Consider the following 20,164-nt stretch of genomic DNA (forward strand, 5'->3'; position numbering starts at 1 on the left):
ACTTCACACGGGTTCTAGAGATCTGCGCTCAGGCTGTCAGGCTTGCACAGCCGGCGCTTTAACCACTGAGCCATCTCCTCAGTACAGGTATGCTATTTTTCTCTCTCTCTTAAGAGGCTTTTACTTTATTTAATCCATGACATTTATTTTTTTAACTAAAATTTTCACTTCTGTCCTGCACAGCCACTCAATCACATGTGGTCAGTAGGCAGACACATGGCAAGACAGTGGCGTGATCTCAGCCAGTCTGAAATCACATTCCACACGCTGGACAACAGCCTGGCTTTGTCCCTGTGCTTTGGTTTCATTTTGTTGCATTTCCGAAGCCCACCATAAACCAGGGGTGAAAAATCCCCACAGACTGGGCTGTGGTTGTGACCACGTGCCTCCAGGAGGAACATTAAAAAGCTGATGTCCCAAAGTGCCCAGAGTGGCAAAAATCAGGACATACCTTTGAACCACTGGTCTATGTCACACGGGAAACATAAAGATATTAGGTCAAGTAAATTAACTTTCCTCCCAAAAGGGAATGTGATGTGTCTCACAATTCCTGAGCAGAGCATTTGATGAGTAAAGAAACAGGAAGATATTTGGTATGTGGGAGGAACCCTAAAACAATCTGGTGTGCCCCACATTCCCCATCCCACCCTAGCCTTGTCAGCTTAGGTACACAGAGCTCAAGATAGCATTTCTTTCATGTCTTTGTAATTTGGGGGTGGGGGGGAAGGACTTCTTTTTGTCTTCTCATGTAACCCTTACTTCTGACTAGAAGAAAGTAGGTTAGCTGTTGTAATTTTATTCCCTAATTTTACACGTGAGCCTCCTGCCATCTACAGAAGCACTATGGATTAGCAAAGATCTGCCTCCTGGGTGTTATCCAAGTCATTCAGTGTGTAAATGAGAAGAAGATGAGAAGGTCTTAAAGACTTCAGACAATCCCTCTCTCTCTTAAACAAAGACCATTACAGATGACTAGATAATATTGTGCTGCCTCCCCCAACCCCAATCTCTGCCTAGCTAGACATCAGTAGAATGTTGCTCATTCCTCACAGCATTTGCGCTCTGGGCAAATACTCCCATTGGGTAACACACAGCTCTCACCTGAAAGCAGGTAAGAGACTATTTATTCTGGAGCATATTATGAGCAACCATACCCCAAGAACACATACTCAGGTCACCCAAAATTTTATGTTCCAGTGTGTTACCAATTTCATGAAGGTTTTAAAGTTATAGAACATGAGTCATAAACCAAGACATCAAATATATTGGTGGAGTCATCTGGTAGGTGGGTAATAGAAAAGTGGTGAAATCTCCATTATAGGCTTTAGATGTTATCTAATGGCATTCTTAACTTTTGCATTGGTGGAAGTCGATGGTCTGTTAGCACATTCCTAACAGATTTCATCTGTTCACCTGGTGGTCAAAGTTGGTTAGGTGGGACAAAGAGATGGGTACTAAATAGCTAATGATAGGCTAAAGGTAGCCCAAAGCAATTTGGTTCTAATCCTATAACATTCCATCTCCCCAAGGTCACAGGACCTATCAGTCCACTCAGCTTTGATCAGAGTAGATACATGCAGTGTTTTTCAGAGATTTTAGTTCATGGAGGGGAAGCCAGAGCTCACACCTCCTCTGGGTCTCAGTGCTGGGTGATTCTGAGAGCAGTCCAAAGCTTTACCAGGGTTGCCATGTGACTAATCTTAAAGCTGTAACTCATGTGGGTATCAGGAAAGCAGACTTACTCCTTTCAGGATCCATCAGCTCCCACCTGTCCCTGGAGCACACTCAGGTGGCTTCTGGGAAGTCACTGGCCAGCCAGTATCCTAACTGGCAAGCTCCAAGCTAGTGGGAGCCCTTGTTTCAAAGGAGGTGTGCTGTTCCTGAGGATGACTACGGAGGTTGTCCTCTGGCCTCCCTGTGCCCACACAGGCACATACACATGAATACACCAACACACAGGCATATTTAAAAAGAGGAGGTTCTCTGGCAACCATTCTTTGCAGACACTGTGCTTTTCCTATTAGTCCTTTGTGACCACTATAGGAGCATATTTAAAACTTCCATCCATCTCCCAGTAGACTTCAACCAATGACAATGTACAGGAAAACAAAGAGGCCTGTGGAGGCCCTGAAGAGGAAGTCAGGATAGGGTCTCTCCTCCTCCTTGATTTGAGAAGACAGCATCCAGACTCCATCAATGGCCACTCCGGGTGGTCATTCTCTCCTCCCTTTTCTACCCACTCCCTCTCCTGTGGGCAGCTGAGAGGAGCTCCTTTTCTAGCAAGGATAGATATGCATATCCAGAGAATTTTATAGTGCTCAAATGGAGCAAAACCATGCAAGAATTTGTACTTGGGCTGGAGGGATGGCTTAGAGGTTAAGGCATTTACCTGCAAAGCCAAAGGACCCAAGTTCAATTCTCCAGGACCCATATTAGCCTGATTCACAAGAGGGCGCACACGTCTGGAGTTCGTTTGCAGTAGCTGGAGGCCCTGATGCACGCATTCTGTTTTTCTCTCTATTATCTGTCTCTCTCTCTCTCTCTCTCTCTCTCTCTCTCTCTCTCTCTCTCTCTCTCTCAAATAAATAAATAATTTTTTAAAGTAGCTGACACCTGATCCCTGAATACCTGAATGATACTAGATGTTGACCTCTGGCTTCTACATGCATGTGCATGAACACACACACACACACATACACACACGCACACACGCACACACATACACAAAATAATAATAGCACAATGTTTGTCCACCCCCTTGTCTACCTCCCTTCTGCTGTGTACATAGAAAATTCCTTAATGAACTTTCCAACTTAACAGCAATAACTTAAGTACAAGATGAAAAGGAAAGTGATAAGCAGTATGTTTTATTCACCCATTTCACTTCTATCAGTCTTCTACATCTAGTCAGCCATTCTAAAAGCATGTGTGGAGTCCCTTCTATTTCTCTGGTCTGTGGGCATTCAACAGTAAGCAATACAGGACCACAGGAAGGTAGTAACCCAACCGAGAGAGACCCTAAAAAGTTCATGAAAGTTTTAAAAAAAAAAAGGAATATGAGCCATGGAGCAACACATCCTAAGTCCTCCATCCAGGAGGAGGGAGGTTGAGAGACAGAGGAGCAAGGAGCTTTAGTCAAAGCCCAACCTGTAGAAAGGACAGTGTGTTTGGCAGAATGGAGTGAAGCAGTCAAGGTGGACAGGTGCCCATCCTCACCTGTAAAGTCAACTTGTTCTTATTGTCCACGTTTCTCATACAAATCCAATATTCCCATGTATGCTCAAAGTGTGACTTCATGCCTGACATAGTAGAGGTCACCAACCTCTCTGTCCAGACAACAATAGGTGAGAGGTGACCAAATAGACCCTGAGGGCAGGCTTAGTAGAAAACCCAACACTCATCAGTCAAGATAAATTCAACTAGCTGGCCTGGATAAATGACCAGGCACAGGGGTATATATCTGTGACCACAGCACTGGGGAGACTGAGTCAGGAGGCTGGTATATTCAAAGCCAGCCTAGGCTGTATAGTGACAGCCTATCTCAAAAGATAGAGAAACATGGCCTTTACTGAAACAACATTGAAATGAAACAGTCCAGTTGAACACAATATATGAGTTCTGATTTGATTTGTTTCCCTTGTAGTGCATGATCTAATGTTTTTAGTTTGACTTTTTGACGTTCCCAGGCCTGCACCCATTGTCTGCCCTGTGTCTGGTACTCTCGTGAAGCACACTACATGATTCTGTAAGAACCACTCTTCACAAAAGTTTGCTGGTTGCTATGCAGCCTTCTTGTAGTCGTTTTTGACTCTAGACAGCTGGGTTAATTCTTCTAGTGACTCTGCACACAGCAAGTCACTCAACCTGACCCATAATTTCTAGAGTGAATGTTTACGTACTTGACAAATAAATAATAACATAATGAGAGAGGCAATAGGCCATTTTCTTCCTTAGGGATCTTGATCTGAAATAATTTTCTAAAATAATAGCTTAGGAAGTCTGAAGACCTATTCAGGAAATACCTCCAAGTGAAAAGGGAGAAACAACAGGGGGCTACCACATCACCATATGCTTTCTCTCAAGACATTAGTGTTTATCAACTACGAAAGGCCTGTGCACTTTTCTCCTTAGCTTAAAACCACCTCAGTAGATAGATGATCGGGCATTTTGTCACAGTAAAGGACAGGAATCAGAAAAACACAGAATATGAAATCAAAAATTGGGCTGGAGAGATTGTTTAGTGGCTAAGGTGTATACCTGTGAAGTCTAAGGACCCAAGTTTGATTCCCCAGTACCCACATAAACCAGATGCACATGGAGATGCATGCATCTGGAGTTCATTTGCAGTGGTTAGAAGCCATGGCTCACCCATTCTCTCCTTCTCCCCTCTCTCGAATAAATAAATATAAAATTTTAGAGGGCTGGAGAGATGGCTTAGTGGTTAAAGCATTTGCCTTCAAAGCCAAAGGATTCCGGTTCGACTCTCCAGGACCCACATAAGCCAGATGCAGAAAGGGGCGCCTGCAACTAGAGTTCATTAACAGTGGCTGGAGGCTGATTTTCTCTCTCTCTCTCTTCCTCTCTTTCTCTCCCTCTCTCTCTCTCTTTCTGTATGCCTCTTTCTATGAAATTAGTTAATTAAATACACTTTAAGAAATAAAATATAAATAAAATTTTTCAAAGTCAAAAATTGTTTTTTGCTATAAGCTGTGGAACTCACAGGTAGATCTTATGTTGCAACTACTTTCTCATTACAGAGACAAAACTGCAATCAGATGATGAGAGGTGTGGGTTTCTTTTGGCTTACAGTGTTGAGGGAAAGCTTCATCATGAGAAGCATGGCAGAGCAGAGTCTGGGTATCATATCTTGCCATAGCAACTGGAAGATAGTAACAAGAGTGAGCTGAGCTCTGACCAGGGAGGGCCACGCTATAACACCCTGAAATCTACCTCCAGAAACACACCCCCTCCAGAAAGGTTCTACCTCCCAAGCTGCCACCAAATGTGGACCTAGTATTCCAAATACATGAGGCTACTTGGGGATGCTCTCTCAAAACCACCACATCTGGCTGTGTTTGAATACATTCTTTCATTTGATAATCCTACCTCGAGTACCAAAACTGAAAAACATTTTCCTGTTTTCAACTAATATAAAGTGGAATTCTCTATCTATTACCATCTGTGCAAAATAGTCAACTATGTAATTATTTTTACTTTGGGATTGTATAGAACCTGTTTATACTTCTTAGGTATGTGTTTATGGGTATTCAAAAGTAAATATTAGCCAGGAGTGATTGTGCACACCTTTAATCCCAGCACTCGAGAGGCAGACTTAGGATTGCTGTTAGGTCAAGGCCACCCTGAAACAACATAGTGAATGTAAGGCCAGACTGAGACCTTACCTCAAAACCCAAAAATAGGGGCTGGAGAGATGGTTTAGTGGTTAAGCACTTGCCTGTGAAGCCTAAGGACCATGGTTCGAGGCTTGATTCCCCAGGACCCACGTTAGCCAGATGCACAAGGGGGCATACACATCTGGAGTTCGTTTGCAGTGGTTGGAGGCCCTGGCACACCCATTCTTTCTCACTCTCTCTCTCTCTCTCTCTCTCTCTCTCTTTCTCTAGCTGTCTGTCACTCTCAAATAAATAAATAAAAATACCAAAAAAAAATTTTTTTAAACCCAAAAATAAACAAATAAATAAATAAATCATTTTAGAATTAGAAATAGCTTTGTTGTTAATGCAGGTTTTAATCAAGTATTGGCTGAACTATGTCCAAAGCATATATCAAAAAGTGAGGCTGATATTAAATACATCTTTACAATGTACAACTTGCTATTCTTTTAAACAATTTTCTCCTTTGAGCATAGTTTTACTTACAGACTTTATGTTTCATTAGTTACTAGGTCCTAGATCCCCAGGGGAGAGTGAATGTTTAGTGAGTTGTGTGTGTTCACGTGTGTATAGTGCATATGAAAACTTATTTACATATTTTAAATCTTGTGCTTGGAAGGTGCAGGATTCAGAATTTATAGCTTGAGATCAAAAGGTCAGAAGTCTTGGAGTCATCATCTAAAACTCTTTCTCTCTACTCAGACACATTTCCATAATGCGACACGATGATGGAATTCTTTATATACATCGTAGCATGATTACTTTAATCTTGCTGCCACCTACCACCTACATTAATCACCTCTAAAACTCTTTCTTTCCAAGCATAATGTCAACTCTGTAGCAAGAATTTTTATAGAAACCTCTTGCGATATGCATGATCTGTCATATGCATGTCAATATTAATTTTCAGTTCATGTGTGCATGTAAATTCAAATCTAGTTCAATGAGGTACCACCTTCCACCTATGTAATTTTAGGTAATTGCCTATTTCCAATTACTATATTTCATGTGGGAGACTTGTTCAATAGAGTGGCTCATTACAATAATTACACTATACCTTCCTAGCAGAAATGGCATTCATCAAACCGTATTCATTAGACCATAATTTTGTGCTTCATGGTTAGAGATGCTCACATAACCACTTTCCCATTTATTATCAATCTGTTAAGATTTTCAAAGTGAAATAGAAAGTTGAGGGCATGTGAACTTTTCCTATATTTGAAACAAGTTTGTTGCTAGCACTTCAAACAAAACAAAACCATAGTCAAAAACACATCTGTGGTGCTCCATCTCAAGGCAATTTCAGTACTTTTCTTCTGTAGTTGGCTATTTGGGACTTTGTCTTATCACTGCAGTGTCCCAGAGGAATATAGCATTCCCCAACAGGCCTGTGGGGAATGTTAGTCCCAGGTGACTGAATTAATTGGACTAAGATCCTGATTTTTAAAGTGTGAAGGAGCTTTGATTTAGAGAAATCAGTAAATACAAAATATCAGCGCTATGACCTTGGAGGCTTTCACGATCTCTTTTAGTGCATCTGGGTGATTATTCAGATACTCACACATGTATAAAACAAGAAAAGGTTGGTTGGATTCAATTTTTTAATTATTTTAATCTATAGCATTTTCAAATGCAATTTTTTTGTTGATCCCCATTACCCTTCTTTGCCCTCTTCCTCTTCCCCCGAATTTCCTCTCCCATATACTTTCCCTCCTTCTGTTTACATGTCACAAGTGCCCTTTTGCCTGTCTGTCCCTCTCCTCCAACCAATTTCTTTATGTTCACATTTGGTTATTGTTCTGTTTATTGGTTTTGTCCACAATTACTCCCTCCACATGCGCCCCCACACACACATTCTTATAGATAGATATTACAAGCTAAGACCCACATATCAGAGAGAACATGGGGTTTTGTTCTTTTTGAGTCTGTGTAATTTTACTTAACATGATTCTTTGCATTGAGACTTGGGACACGTGAAAGTCTGTACTATGTGTAAATCCAATCTTTCAAGTGCAGCAGTCAGATGAGATGTCATTACAGAACCATTTAGAAAAGTTTCTTGTATTACTGCTAAGCCTAGTGACACTTATGAAGGCCAGCTTGAGCTACAGGAGACTCTGCCTCACAGACAAACAAGCAAACAAGAGCATGGGAAGAAAAGACAACCATATGACCCAAAGTGCATGGACATCAATGGTGCCACACCCAGAATTTGCTAGGGAGCATCCAGTGCTTATGGGGAAAGTACCACACCTTCCTAGCTCACCCTGCAGGAAAATACCCAGGACTAGACTGAAAATTGAACAGGTCAGAGGAAGCATGATGAAAACACAGATCCAGGTATACTTGGGAAGGGCTTGGAAGAGAGATATGTGTACAGAGCCAGGAAAGAAAGAAACCTGCCATAGTTGATCATCATATTGAACCTCTGAGGTTCTGATGTTGGTAGAAAAGTACCAACCTGTTCAGAAACTGAGTTTTGCATGAAACAAGAGCTAATTATCACAATTAAACGGCCTATGTTATTATAAGAAAAAACCTGCCACAAAAGCCATGTCCATAAATTATTCTACCTTACAGCACTCAGCTGGAAAATGAGTTAAAAGATCTAATGTTGAAATAGAAGACTACGAATCAGAAAAAATCCAGAAGTGGGGTGTGACCTCAGGAATGAGTCATAAATGAAAGCAATAAAGTAATATAGATGAAGGAAGAATACAAAGAAATGGAAATTTTTAAAAAATCAAACAGAGCTGAAAATTAGGTCCTACATTATTATTATGAGTCCATAAAGAAGAATCCCCCAGCAAGAGACCTGGACTAGTAGTAACATTTTCTGAAATAGACTATCTGAGACAATATATTGAAGGCATGTTCCATGTATCTGGTATCAGCCAGGATGACCAGAAATAAGATAGATGACAGAAATATTACAAACTGGAAAAAAAAGATTGTGATAACTGTCTCCCAACACAGCAAGTGATTTATTAGGGAACAAAAACCAGATTATCGTCAGACATTGTGACAGTAATGTTTTCCATCAGAAGAAAACAGAGTCACATACAGGATTCCCAGGAAAGAGCATGTGAGTCGACTTTCTTTCATCCAGCAAGACTGATTTTCTAGGTTAAAACGACAGAAAATTTATCAAGATGGGGTCATACAAGTGATGTAGCAATAGTGTTACCATGATCCTTTCCAGAAAAAAAATAAAAACTGAAATCATGCCTCAGAGAGGCATGTGACATCCAGAAAGGGCTCAGACACTGACACAGGCACAAAATTCCACTGGGAGGCATTTTCTCATGAGAGAGCGAGACTCTGCACGGCCTGAACTAGAACAGGAAATGCCACAGCATCTTGTTCCCATGGTATGGGATCAAAAGCGAGGAGGAGAATAGGAAGAGCACAGACAGACGCCTTTTCAGTATTCACTGACTGGTACTGTTAAGTGGTGGGGAGTGTCTGTGTGCGTGTGTGTGTGTGTGTGTGTGTGTGTGTGTGTGTGTGTGTGTGTGTTGAACCCAAGCTAGGCAAGACCTCCATTCCAAACCTGATGACAGCTTTCAAATTAAAACCATCATCTTTGTATCATTTGAATATTATTTATTTGGGTTTTTCTTTTATTTATTCATTCATTTATTTATTTATTTGATAGTGACAGGTAGACAGAGAAAGAGGCAGATAGAGAGAGAGAGAATAGGCGTGCCAGGGCCTCCAGCTGCTGCAAACAAACTCCAGACGCTTGTGCCCCCTTGTGCATCTGGCTAACGTGGGTCCTGGGGAATTGAACCAGGGTTCTTTGGCTTTGCAGGCAAATGTCTTAACCACTAAGTCATCCCTCCAGCCCTCAAATAATTTTTTAAAAGGTAAAAATATGGACTTCTAGGTAAGCTGGCAGTGGGTCTTGGGGAACTGAGTCTCGAACCGGGGTCCTTAGTCTTCACAGGCAAGCACTTAACCACTAAGCCATCTCTCCAGCCCTGAGTTTTTTCTTTTCATCAGTTCAGTTAGAGGATTGTCCCTTGATGAGCTGGTACACCTTAGGTTTACAAATGCAACCAGGGCATTGAGATCTTTTCAACTAATCTTTCACTGCTTTTCCGTGCAAGCTGAAAATGTGCGGCGCATCCCCTGCTTTTTAGTTTCTGCATGCTTGCCGCATGAAGGTGGGGAAGGAGCTACTGCTGACTCCTTTCCCTGCCACAATCCACACTTGATCTAAAATTACTTAAGAAATGGTTCAGGGCCTGTTTCCAGTGACTGTCAGTATCTTTGGAGGCCGGCAGAGGGCACTGCAGAGTAGTGGAGCTTGGAGGTCTGTGACTAGAGCTTGTAAGAAAGTTCTCTGCTGAAAGAAATAGGCAAAGCTCTACTAAGACAGTGAGAAATACTGCCAGGAACTAGGTGAACACTACAGACTCTTATTTATTTAAAATAAATGCATACAAATATGGTAATAAAAATATGCAGATATCCTTTCTTCTTTCAAGAACATAGCAGAGCTGAATCTGAAGTTTTTCTCTTAGAAGATGTATTCTTCCACTACTTAATCATGTTTTCTAATGGTTCTTTTTTATTGTTGTTCTTATTTACTTATTTATTTATTTAAGAGTGACAGAGAAAGAAAGAGGGAGAGAGAGAGAGAGAGAGAATGGGTGCATCAGGGCCTCCAGCCACCGCAGACAAACTCCAGATGCATGTGCCAGCTGGTGCATCAAGCTTACGTGGGTCCTGGAGAATACAGCTGTGAACCAGGGCTCTGAGGCTTCACAAGCAAGCACTTAACCACTTAAGCCCTTTCTCCAGCCCCCACGGCAGCAGATATTATCCCAAAGGGTTTTCCTAACATGCAGACTATGTAGTCAGTGTCAGCTGCTCTGATGCAAGGCAGAAGAGAGAGATTATTAAATTCCCATTGCCGCCTTATGTGGGGAGACAGTTGAGAATTATGAAATGCTATTGGCTTTAAGAGTGACTCCAGAGTGGTGGGGTCCAGCCTCCACTCTTGCAGCGTGCTGGTGGGTCATGGGCCCGTTTTCCGACTCCTGACCATGTGTTTTCTGTAGTCATCTGAGCAGATGCTCCCTTGATGGGTCTTAGTTGTGTCTGCTTTCTCCATAGGCTGTGCTGGGCAACAGTCCTTTGAGATGTACTACCAACTCAGGGAGACTGCGAAATTGTCCCAGTGTCCTCTTAGGGAAGGAGAAGTGTGGGAAGGTTTCACAATGCATCATTATAAGTATTTTTACGGACTACCATGAAAATGTGACTTCTGAATAAATGACATCCATCTTTGCCTCCCTGTCTATACAAGGTTTTATTGTCCTGGTAGTTCTGCTGAATGACAAAACAAATCCAACATTTTCATTATAAAAAAATGAAAGAAAGGGGCTGGACAGATGGCTTAGTGGTTAAGGCGCTTGACTGCGAAGCCTAAGAACTCATATTCAAATCCCCGGGGCCCACATAGCCAGATGCACAGTGACGCAAGTACTCAATGCCAGACATGCACACAAGGGGGCGCACACATCTGGAATTCATTCACAGCGGCTGAAAAGCCCTGGCTTGCCCATTCTTTCTCTCTCTCTCTCCCTCTCAAATGAGAAAATAAAAAAAGAAAGAAGTAAAAGAAGTGTGCTGCCTTTCCCCATGAGGAGGAAATTGCTATTGTGTTCAGTGATCCTTAATTTCAGTTCCTCTACACCACATGAAAATGATAGTACAAACTATGATATTACTAAGGTGGCCAGTTTTGACAGAGGAGACCTGTATTTTTTCTGCCCCCTTCCCAGGCATGGCCTATGGGTGTCTTAGTTGGCACCATTTGTTTATAGGATAATTTGCTGATTGGAATTCTGCGACTTTGGGCCTCAACGTTGTTGAAACAAAACTACATGATCTGTTTTTATGGAATACAGTTTACTGTCTCCTGTTTTGTTTTGTTTTGTTTTGTTTTATTTTTTAGTTCTCTTTCTCTACTTTGTCTCTAACACTGAATGGCTTCACAGTGATTCCTGTATTTGCTCTGTTTAAAATTGCACTTAGCACAACACTTCCCCAGATGGTTTGCACCAAATTAACCTCCCCTGTGGGGAATGCATGCATTTCCAACTTGACCTATCTCCCTCTTTGCCAACAGAAACCCTTTGAGGTCCAATACAACTTCGACTTCTTCCACGCACGCTCTTCCCCCTGGCCACACACCGGAATGCTGTCCTCCCGTACTTCCTACTGTGCATCTGGTCTACCCTTCGACCAGCTGCCTGGTTTCCGCTTTTCTCTAGTGCTGTTTAAGCTATCCCAGTGTCTGTAGGCTGCCAAGTGCTCAGCAGCAGCTCACTCGCCCATTGCCGGTTCTCATGGTGGACTAACGGAGGTGTCCTTCCACTTCTGTCTTGCTCACTCCTTCTTCTCACCTACTGGTCCCCTGTACACCTGTCATTAACATACCTGGTAACAGGTGAACAATTTGGTTCACTGCATAATCATCAGCTTTGAGGATTTCTTGTCTTAATCCTCTTCTCTGGCATAGGTTTGATGATCATCACTTAGAGGGAAACCTTCACTGTTCCCTTATCTGTCTCCATACCCAAAGGCAAAACAACTCCTAAACTCATGCTCAAATAGTATGGTGTCATAAGCCTAGAGCCTGCACCATTACACTGTGGATTAGAAAACATTTTACTAAACAATAATGACTAAAGAAAACAATTATGAGGTTTGTTATTAAATGCACTGGAAACAAAGAGTTTATCCCGATGAAAGGCAAAGTCATTATCAGGACAAATAGATGGCATCGCCATCTCCTAACCATGGCAGGTAGTCCCATAAAGGGCAACCACTTTTACTCAATTTCACTCAAACCAAAGTAAAACTAGACAAGAGTCTTAACAACTATGTTAAGCAAAGTAAGCCAGACTCAGAAAGACTAACACCTAAATTTAAAATTGTATATATGTATTTGTATGTGTTTGCATCCTCTGTGTGTATATGTGTGATATCAAATTAGAAAAGAGATCGGAAGAGGGAAGGGAGGAATCTTCAGGTAAGGGTGGGAAATAACAGCAACAGAATACATGCGACATGAAAACAGAAAGGGAGCCTATCTGGAGGAAGGAAGAAAGCAGAGGTCATAAGAGGGCGGAGAATGGGGGGAATGAATTAGAACAAAGCATAATGAGATATATGTCAAAGATTCCCTAATGAAGCACATTACTTTGTATGCTAACTTAAAATTAATTAAGAAATAAAAACAACAAAAGCATTTTGTTAATGAGAAGGATGTTAGTGGGAGGGTGGGGGAGTAGGAGAGAGCAATTGGGAAGAGTAAGGTCGAGGTGTATTACATACATGTATGAAAATGTGGAAAAAATGCTGTGTATAGAATTCTGTTGTGTATATGTAACCACATTTTCTTTATCCACTCATCTGTCACTGGGAGTCTTGGCTGATTGTGAGTCTTAGCTATTATAAATAGAGGCTCAATAAATATGGATGTACAAGTATCTCTGCAGAAGAGTGTGGTGTCCTTGGGGCACATGCAGGAGTGATAGAGCTGGCTCATTTAGGAGTTCTATTTCTAAGTTCTTGAGATACGCCATACTGATTTCCATGGTGGCTGTGTTAGTGGATGACGGTTCCTCTTTCTCCACGTCCTCACCAGCTTGTGTTGTCTGTTTTCTTTTCTTTTTTTTTTTTTACATATATTTTATTATTATTTATTTGACAGAGAGAAAGAGGGAGAGGAAGAGAGAGAGAGAGAGAGAATGGGTGTGCCAGGGCCTCCATCCACTGCAAACGAACTCCAGACATAATGTGCCCCCTTGGGTATCTGATTAACGTGGGTCCTGGGGAATCAAACCTGGGTCCTTTGGCTTTGCAGGCAAACGCCTGAACCACTAAGCCATCCCTCCAGCCCCCTGTTGTCTGTTTTTGTGATGATAGCCATCCTGACTGGTATAAGATGATATCTCAAAGTTGTTTTGATTTTTACTTCCCTGATAGCTAAGAATATTGAAAAAATTTTAAGTACTTATTGGCCATTTGTTATTTTACTTATTTATTTATTTTGGTGATCTATCTGTTCATTTCATTGAGCCATCTGGTGATTGGTAGGTTTTATCATTTATTTATTTATTTAGTATCTAATTGTTGCAGTTCTATGTTAAAATTGAAAATGTAATAAAATTATTTTTTAATTAAATAATAATCTTATATAAAAACATTTATAGGCACCACTTCAATATCACCTATTTAATGATTTATAAGTATATTAGTCCTTAGCATTCCAAAAGTAAGGTGATTCTCTTGTTATTTTCAGCTTCGCAAATCTGTGTTCAGTATCAGAGCAAGGAACCTCCTGGAAAAGGAGACAGCGGTCACAAAAATTCTAAGGTAACACCAGTTCACATTGACATATACTTTAATCCAGGTATGATTATACCAACCAACATGGATATATACTTTAACCCAGGTAAGATTATACCAAGCAAAAATGAGAGAGAGTGAAAGGGGGGGGCAAAAAATAACTCATTTTCTAGACATCAATGTTTACTTTGTTTTCTACCTGCTTTTACACATTATTTTATTTTTTAACTTTTTATTGATAATGTCCACACATATACACCCTGCACCTTGACAAATTTCTTTCTGTTAGGTTTTAATTTTGAGCATCTTGAGACTTACTAATAATGCCAAAGTCATTATTAATGTCTATCTGGGGAAAGGAATGTTTTACTGACATAATGGGCTATGATCCTCTTGCCTGTATTTAAAAATAAATTATATGTAGAATCATCTGCCCAAAGGTAAAAATGACTTACCATGATTCTTAACAGTTTGTATCTTTTGTGGCATCTAAAGGAACAGTGGTTGAAGAGCAGAAACCTTTGAAAAGTAATGATTAACTCATTTATCGCTACAGTCATTAAATATTAATTAAAAACCAAAAGCATAACCATCTTTAAATGGCCACAAAAACATGTCATTTTAATGCTACCTTCTAAAATATGCCTTGAAATGAAGTATCAATAAGAAAAAGTGGGCTGGAGAGATGGCTTAGCGGTTAAGCGCTTGCCTGTGAAGCCTAAGGACCCCGGTTCGAGGCTCGGTTCCCCAGGTCCCACGTTAGCCAGATGCACAAGGGGGCGCACGCGTCTGGAGTTCGTTTGCAGAGGCTGGAAGCCCTGGCGCGCCCATTCTCTCTCCCTCCCTCTATCTGTCTTTCTCTCTGTGTCTGTCGCTCTCAAATAAAAAATTAAAATTAAAATTAAAAAAAAGAAAAAGTAAGAGCAGAGGTTATAGCAGAGTGCTGTGATCCATAGAAAGTCTATAGGCATTCAAAGATCAGTATCCCCTACAGTATATAAACATATGCAAATGATGAACTCAGCATGATTGACAGGGCAACAGTCATACAGAGACACGTGCCCCAACTTTATGGTAAGCGGAAGGAGACCAGATTATCTTCTACCAAACTCATTAAAAGAAATGGTTATAAAAGCAATTTTCCAGGCTGGAGAAGATGATTTAGTGGTTAAGGCATTTGCCTGAAAACCCAAAGGACCTATGTTCGATTCCCCCAGGACCCACATAAGCCAGATGCACAAGGTGGTACATGCATCTGGAGTTTGTTTGCTGTGGATAGAGGCCCTGGCACACCCATTCTCTCTCTGTCTCTCTCTCTGTTTCTCTCCCTCTTCCTTACTTTCTCTCTCAAATAAATATTTTTTAAAAGCGATTTTCCCATAATTACTATAACTTGGAAAACTATAATGAGGAAACAAAGCTAAGTACATATGAGATGAGAATCAAGTTTCCCTTCATGACATTACCTTAAGATTTCATGCCATGTATCTGTTCTTTCTGTTGGATGGCATTGAGGCATGGTCACATATGTATTAGAATTGCTTTTGAGATTAGAATAAATATTGTCAGATCTCAAGTATCATCACTATAAAACAGAAACATGAAACGTCCCATTGGAAGAGACAATCTGAGTCCCAAAATGCCTGTGTTCTCACCGGGTGATCCCTTTTCTTAGTGTCACTATTGGAGCATGCCACGTGGCTGGCCTTAGAGCCTTCATCCTCACCACGATCAGGGTTCAAACTAATTACATCAATAAATTCATGGCAGGGTCCTGAAAAAGTATCTATCCACTCACCAGGAAGAGGAATATCCTTCAAATCAGTAACTATCCACAAATGAAAATGACCACTCTGATTCTGAGAACCTTTCTGTCTATCAGCAAGAAAAAGAAAAAAGAAAAAAACTGATGTCTTCCATGTCCTGTTCCCAACAACTTCCCTTCAGCAAGCCTGTTGTGCCTTGGGTACCCAAACAGATGTCTTTGCCTGAGCTACGCAGCAAGAAAATCATGCCCAGGGTACCCAATGAGTAGCCCTGTACTCAAAGGTACCCCAAGACTTTCTAAGGCTGAAGTAGGTATGCACATGTAAGGAAGGATTCCAGACCTCACCTCTGTTGTAGTGACCTTTCTCACCACTAGGATAAAGCACCCAACCAAAAGCAGCTGATGGGAAGGAAGTCTTTATCCTGGCTTACAGTCTCAAGGGAAAGCTTCATGACAGCAGGGGAAAAACATGGCGTGAGCAGAGGCTGGACATCGCCTGTGATACAGCATATGAACAACAGCCACAAAAAAGTAGGTTGATTTCAGGCAAGGGGAATGTGGTTTTTATCACCTCAAAGCCCATCTCCCCCAATACATCACCTCCAGCAAGGCTCCACCTCCCAAATCACCACCAGCTGGAGACCAAGCATGCAGAAGACATGAGTTTATGGAGGACATCTGATTCACACCACCACACCTCCCTGTGCACTCCTTCTTATAGCAGATCCACTGTTTCCCCACTTCCACCTCTTCCTTTCCCCCTGCTCAGTTTGCACAGCAAAGGTGTAACTGACGTTTCCAGAAACCCTAGTGAGCAGTGATCTGGGATGTTAAGTCCCCGGGCAGTGAGACAAAGAGACAGCTGCCACGTGACTTTTCCAGGAGGTCATGGTGGGCAATGCTGCATTATTTATCCAGGTGATAAGATTTTCAAACCCTCTAAGGATTCACCCACAGTAGTTATGCCTTACAAACCACAAGGTAGTCACAAGACATGCTTGATTGTGTCATCTGAATTGGAAAAAAAAAAAGTCAGACTTTTGTCTCGGAGATTTGGCTGATTGATTTAACAATGAGAAGTGATTTAAGAGGTACACAGTGTCACAAAAATTGAATGATTTTGACAAATGAGACTGGACCATGTTTTCACAAAATTCTATGCAACCGTGTACCCAATAACGTTGGAAATTACATCGTTCACTGCTATGTAGCATAGCAAGTTGAAAATTTAACAATTTTTAAATGTACAATATTTGTAAGGGATGTTTATGGTGTAAATAGGTTTGGTAGACATGAGAAAAAATATGTAACTATTAAGAAACATGGACCCTCTCAAACTTGCCCCACAACTGTGTTATTTGGGGGATTAAAATAAAAGGGATTTCCTAGTATTACCTTAGTCATATTGCCTTGCAAATTTCAGAAAATAAATAAATGCAGTTTAACAAAAGTAGGATTTAAAACTTTTTATTTAGAGAGAGCAAGACAGAGAGAAAGAGAATTGTCACAACAGGGCCTCAGCCACTGCAATTTAACTCCAGATGCTTGCGCCACCTAGTGACATGTGAGACCTTGCACTTGCCTCACCTTTGTGTGTTGGGCTTATGTGGGATGTGGGGAGTCGAACATGGACCCTTAGGCTTCATAGGCAAGCACCTTAACCACTAAGCCATCTCCGATGGAGACTCCAAAGCCTCTTGGTAGAGCAAAGTGAAGTGTACCTCTTACTCTAGTAAGGATGACTACCACGGCAATAAGGCCTCAGAAGGGAGAGGTCACGTGTGGGTATGGAGAAGGCTCGAAATTGAGACAGGGCATACCACTTGACAGAAGAGTTTGGAACTAACTGCCCAGGACACGACAGGGAACGACTGACAAAGGAAAGAAATTGATGCTCCTGGTACCTTCCCGCTGCTTTCCACCCTCTGGTTCAGTATTGCAGTTATCAGTTACGCATGGAGTATTTGTCCAGAGTTCATTCCCCCCCCCCCCCCTCTCTCTCTCTCTCTCTCTATTTGGTCCAAAAACAAGGAAAATTAGTGGGGACTTTGTGCTGTCATCTTCACACATGAGTTTTTTTGTTTGTTTGCTTGCTTGCTTTTGCTTTTGCTTTTGTTTTAGTTTTTGTTTTTGTTTTTGTTTTTGTTTTCTGAGGTAGGGTCTTATTCTAGCTCATGCTGACCTGGAATTCACTATGTAGTCTCAGGGTGGCCTCGAACTCACAGCAATCCTCCCACCTCTGCCTCCCAACTGCTGGGATTAAAGGCATATGCCACCACGCCCAACCTGCACATGAGTTTTTGGTTTTTTGTTTGTTTGTTTGTTTTTTGGATGTTAACCATTTACACATATTAAAAAATAAGTACGACTGAGTTCTACAAACAGCATTGAAAATGTTTGGAATATCTGGCTGCCAGTAGACAGTATATCAACGGGTGTCTTGATACATTCTTATTGACCTCGTATTCAGAGACAGGGGCTGATGCTGATGTCTACAGTTCAGCTAAATGAGTTCAGGAAAAAAAAAAAAAAAAGCCTGAACTAGATTTTGTGAGGTTCAGGAGTGACCAAGACCATGGAGACCACTCTGAGGCAAAGATGGAAGCTTTTATTCGGGAAAAACACGAGCTGCCAGTACTGACTCTCGAGAGTGGAGCAGTCAACTTGGGATCTCAGACAGTGGGCTTTGTAGATCTCTTCAGTTGGGGGAAGGTGGGGGTGGGGAAGTAAAGAAAAGTTTTCTTTAGGGGAGATCTAAGATAGCCAGGGTGTGACACTGGAACAGTAACCTGGTGACCTGAGAGGTAAGGGGCAAGAAACCTAGACGTGGGACATTGTTAGGCAAGGAAGGGATGATGGCTGGGCGGTTCCCTGAGGAATGTGGATGACCCTCTTCCGTGTGCCTGGTGCCCTCCTGCTGGACTCGGTGACTCCATTTTGTCCTGACCCAACAGTGGTGAGGCTTCTGAGCAAGTGCAGCTTCCACAGCTCCCTGGATGTTACATCTTTGTGACGTGTTTCCTGGGTTTATGGCTCTGACCAGCTGTGGGGGGCCATGGCCTCAGTTCTCAAAGGACCCAAATTTCCAAGTGTCTCCTGTTGTTGTTGAGTGTTGTGCCTGCATGTATGGACATTCACATGCGTGTGCTGGTGCGTATGCATGTGTGTGCGCATGTGAGTTAGAGGCCAGAGGTTGATATTGGGTGTCTGTCTCAACTGTGTCCTAACTTATTTATTGAGCCAGTGTCTCTGATTTGAACCTGGGACTCCTCCGTGCGTTCAGTTAATCTCACTAGCCAGCTTGTCTCAGGCCTCACTACCTCCCCGTGCAGACAGGCCATCATGACACCCTCTCAGCATGTACCTGGATGCGAGGGATTCAAATTCTAGCCTTCGCATTAGCATAGAATATGCATATTCACTGAGCCATCTCCCCAGCCCTAGGTCTCCTTTAGTTGAAGAGAATCCGTATTATCCCAGCAAAATTATATTGTATCAGGCTGGAGAGGTGACTCAGCGGTTAAAGAGCGTGTCTTAACTGTTCTTCTGCACCCACATAAAGCCAAATGCACGAAGTGGTGCATACATCTGGAGTTGGCAGCTGCTGGAGGCTCTGATGTGCCCATTCTCTCTGTCTCTCTTCTATTTCTCTCTGCTTGCAAATAAACATTGAAAACAAAAATTTTCAAGTACACCCTATCCACTGCTCCTAAAGGAAGATCTCAGCCCACAGAATCAATACCTCAGATGGTCTAAGAGGCCGATGGTCTCATTCATTGATGGACTCGCCCATTTCCGTTGCTAATAATCTTTAACTTGCATCCTTGTTCTTACTGCTTTTAATGAATTCAAGTTTTGAGAAATAGAGCTGCATTCCTGGGTCTGTCTGAGAACCAAACCTTTGATAAGAAGAATGTGGGCCGTTTGGACACTCTTGAGTGTATGTGCACGGACGCCACAGCAAGGGCCAACCAGGCCAAACCAGCCTCCACGCTGTTCTTTCAAGACTATCTGAAGAGTGTTATGAGAGCCAGAGGCTATTGCAGGACCTAAACCCAAGGTCACTACCAACCTCACTGCAGTTCTCTCTTAGAAGCTGCAGTTCAGCTCCACTGAAGAAAGCTTTCTCTAAAGGCCACTGACCTTTTCTCGGAATCAGACAGAATCAAAAACAAACAGCAACGTGTCTTCAAAGCACCGCTACCTTTGCTGAGGTTTCTACTAATTCAAAGCCCTGAAATCAAGCAAGAAATGCATTATCATTCCCGCAAGGCTGAATGAATAGAGAAATGTCAGAATGATTAAACACCCTTATTATTATTTTTAGAAGGTTCCAGATATACCACATTCATAACCTTGGTGAATGCTCAGTCTATATGATATTTGCATTCTGAGATTTTTTTTTTTTTGATTTGCAGAATAATTTTTGCGGTCATGCACTTATAGCAATTTTTAAACATCTAAAGAATTGTTTTTAGACTAAAATGAAGTGTATGAAATTGAATACATAGGGCTAGCTCCTCTCTTATTTTTCAGTTTCAGAGAATCATTTTTATTGACCACATATGCAGCTTATATATTATTTAAATTTATTTGAAATCACTATACATTTACTAAGCTATAGTTTTTTTTT

The 20,164-nt window shown here is 41.6% G+C and overlaps 1 protein-coding gene across 2 annotated transcripts in view; it reads left to right on the top strand.

The window, feature by feature from the left end:
- The window catches only part of Nalcn (sodium leak channel, non-selective), a 332,253-nt gene that overhangs the window by 248,389 nt on the left and 63,700 nt on the right, over window positions 1-20,164 (top strand). For both annotated transcript variants that reach the window (XM_045146251.1, XM_045146252.1), the window contains exon 18: window positions 13,717-13,790. In XM_045146251.1, the coding sequence (XP_045002186.1) occupies window positions 13,717-13,790 (74 nt within the window). The remainder of the gene's footprint in view (window positions 1-13,716; window positions 13,791-20,164) is intronic.

This window comes from Jaculus jaculus, chromosome 3 (genome assembly GCF_020740685.1).
Source record: "Jaculus jaculus isolate mJacJac1 chromosome 3, mJacJac1.mat.Y.cur, whole genome shotgun sequence".
NCBI lineage: Eukaryota > Metazoa > Chordata > Mammalia > Rodentia > Dipodidae > Jaculus > Jaculus jaculus.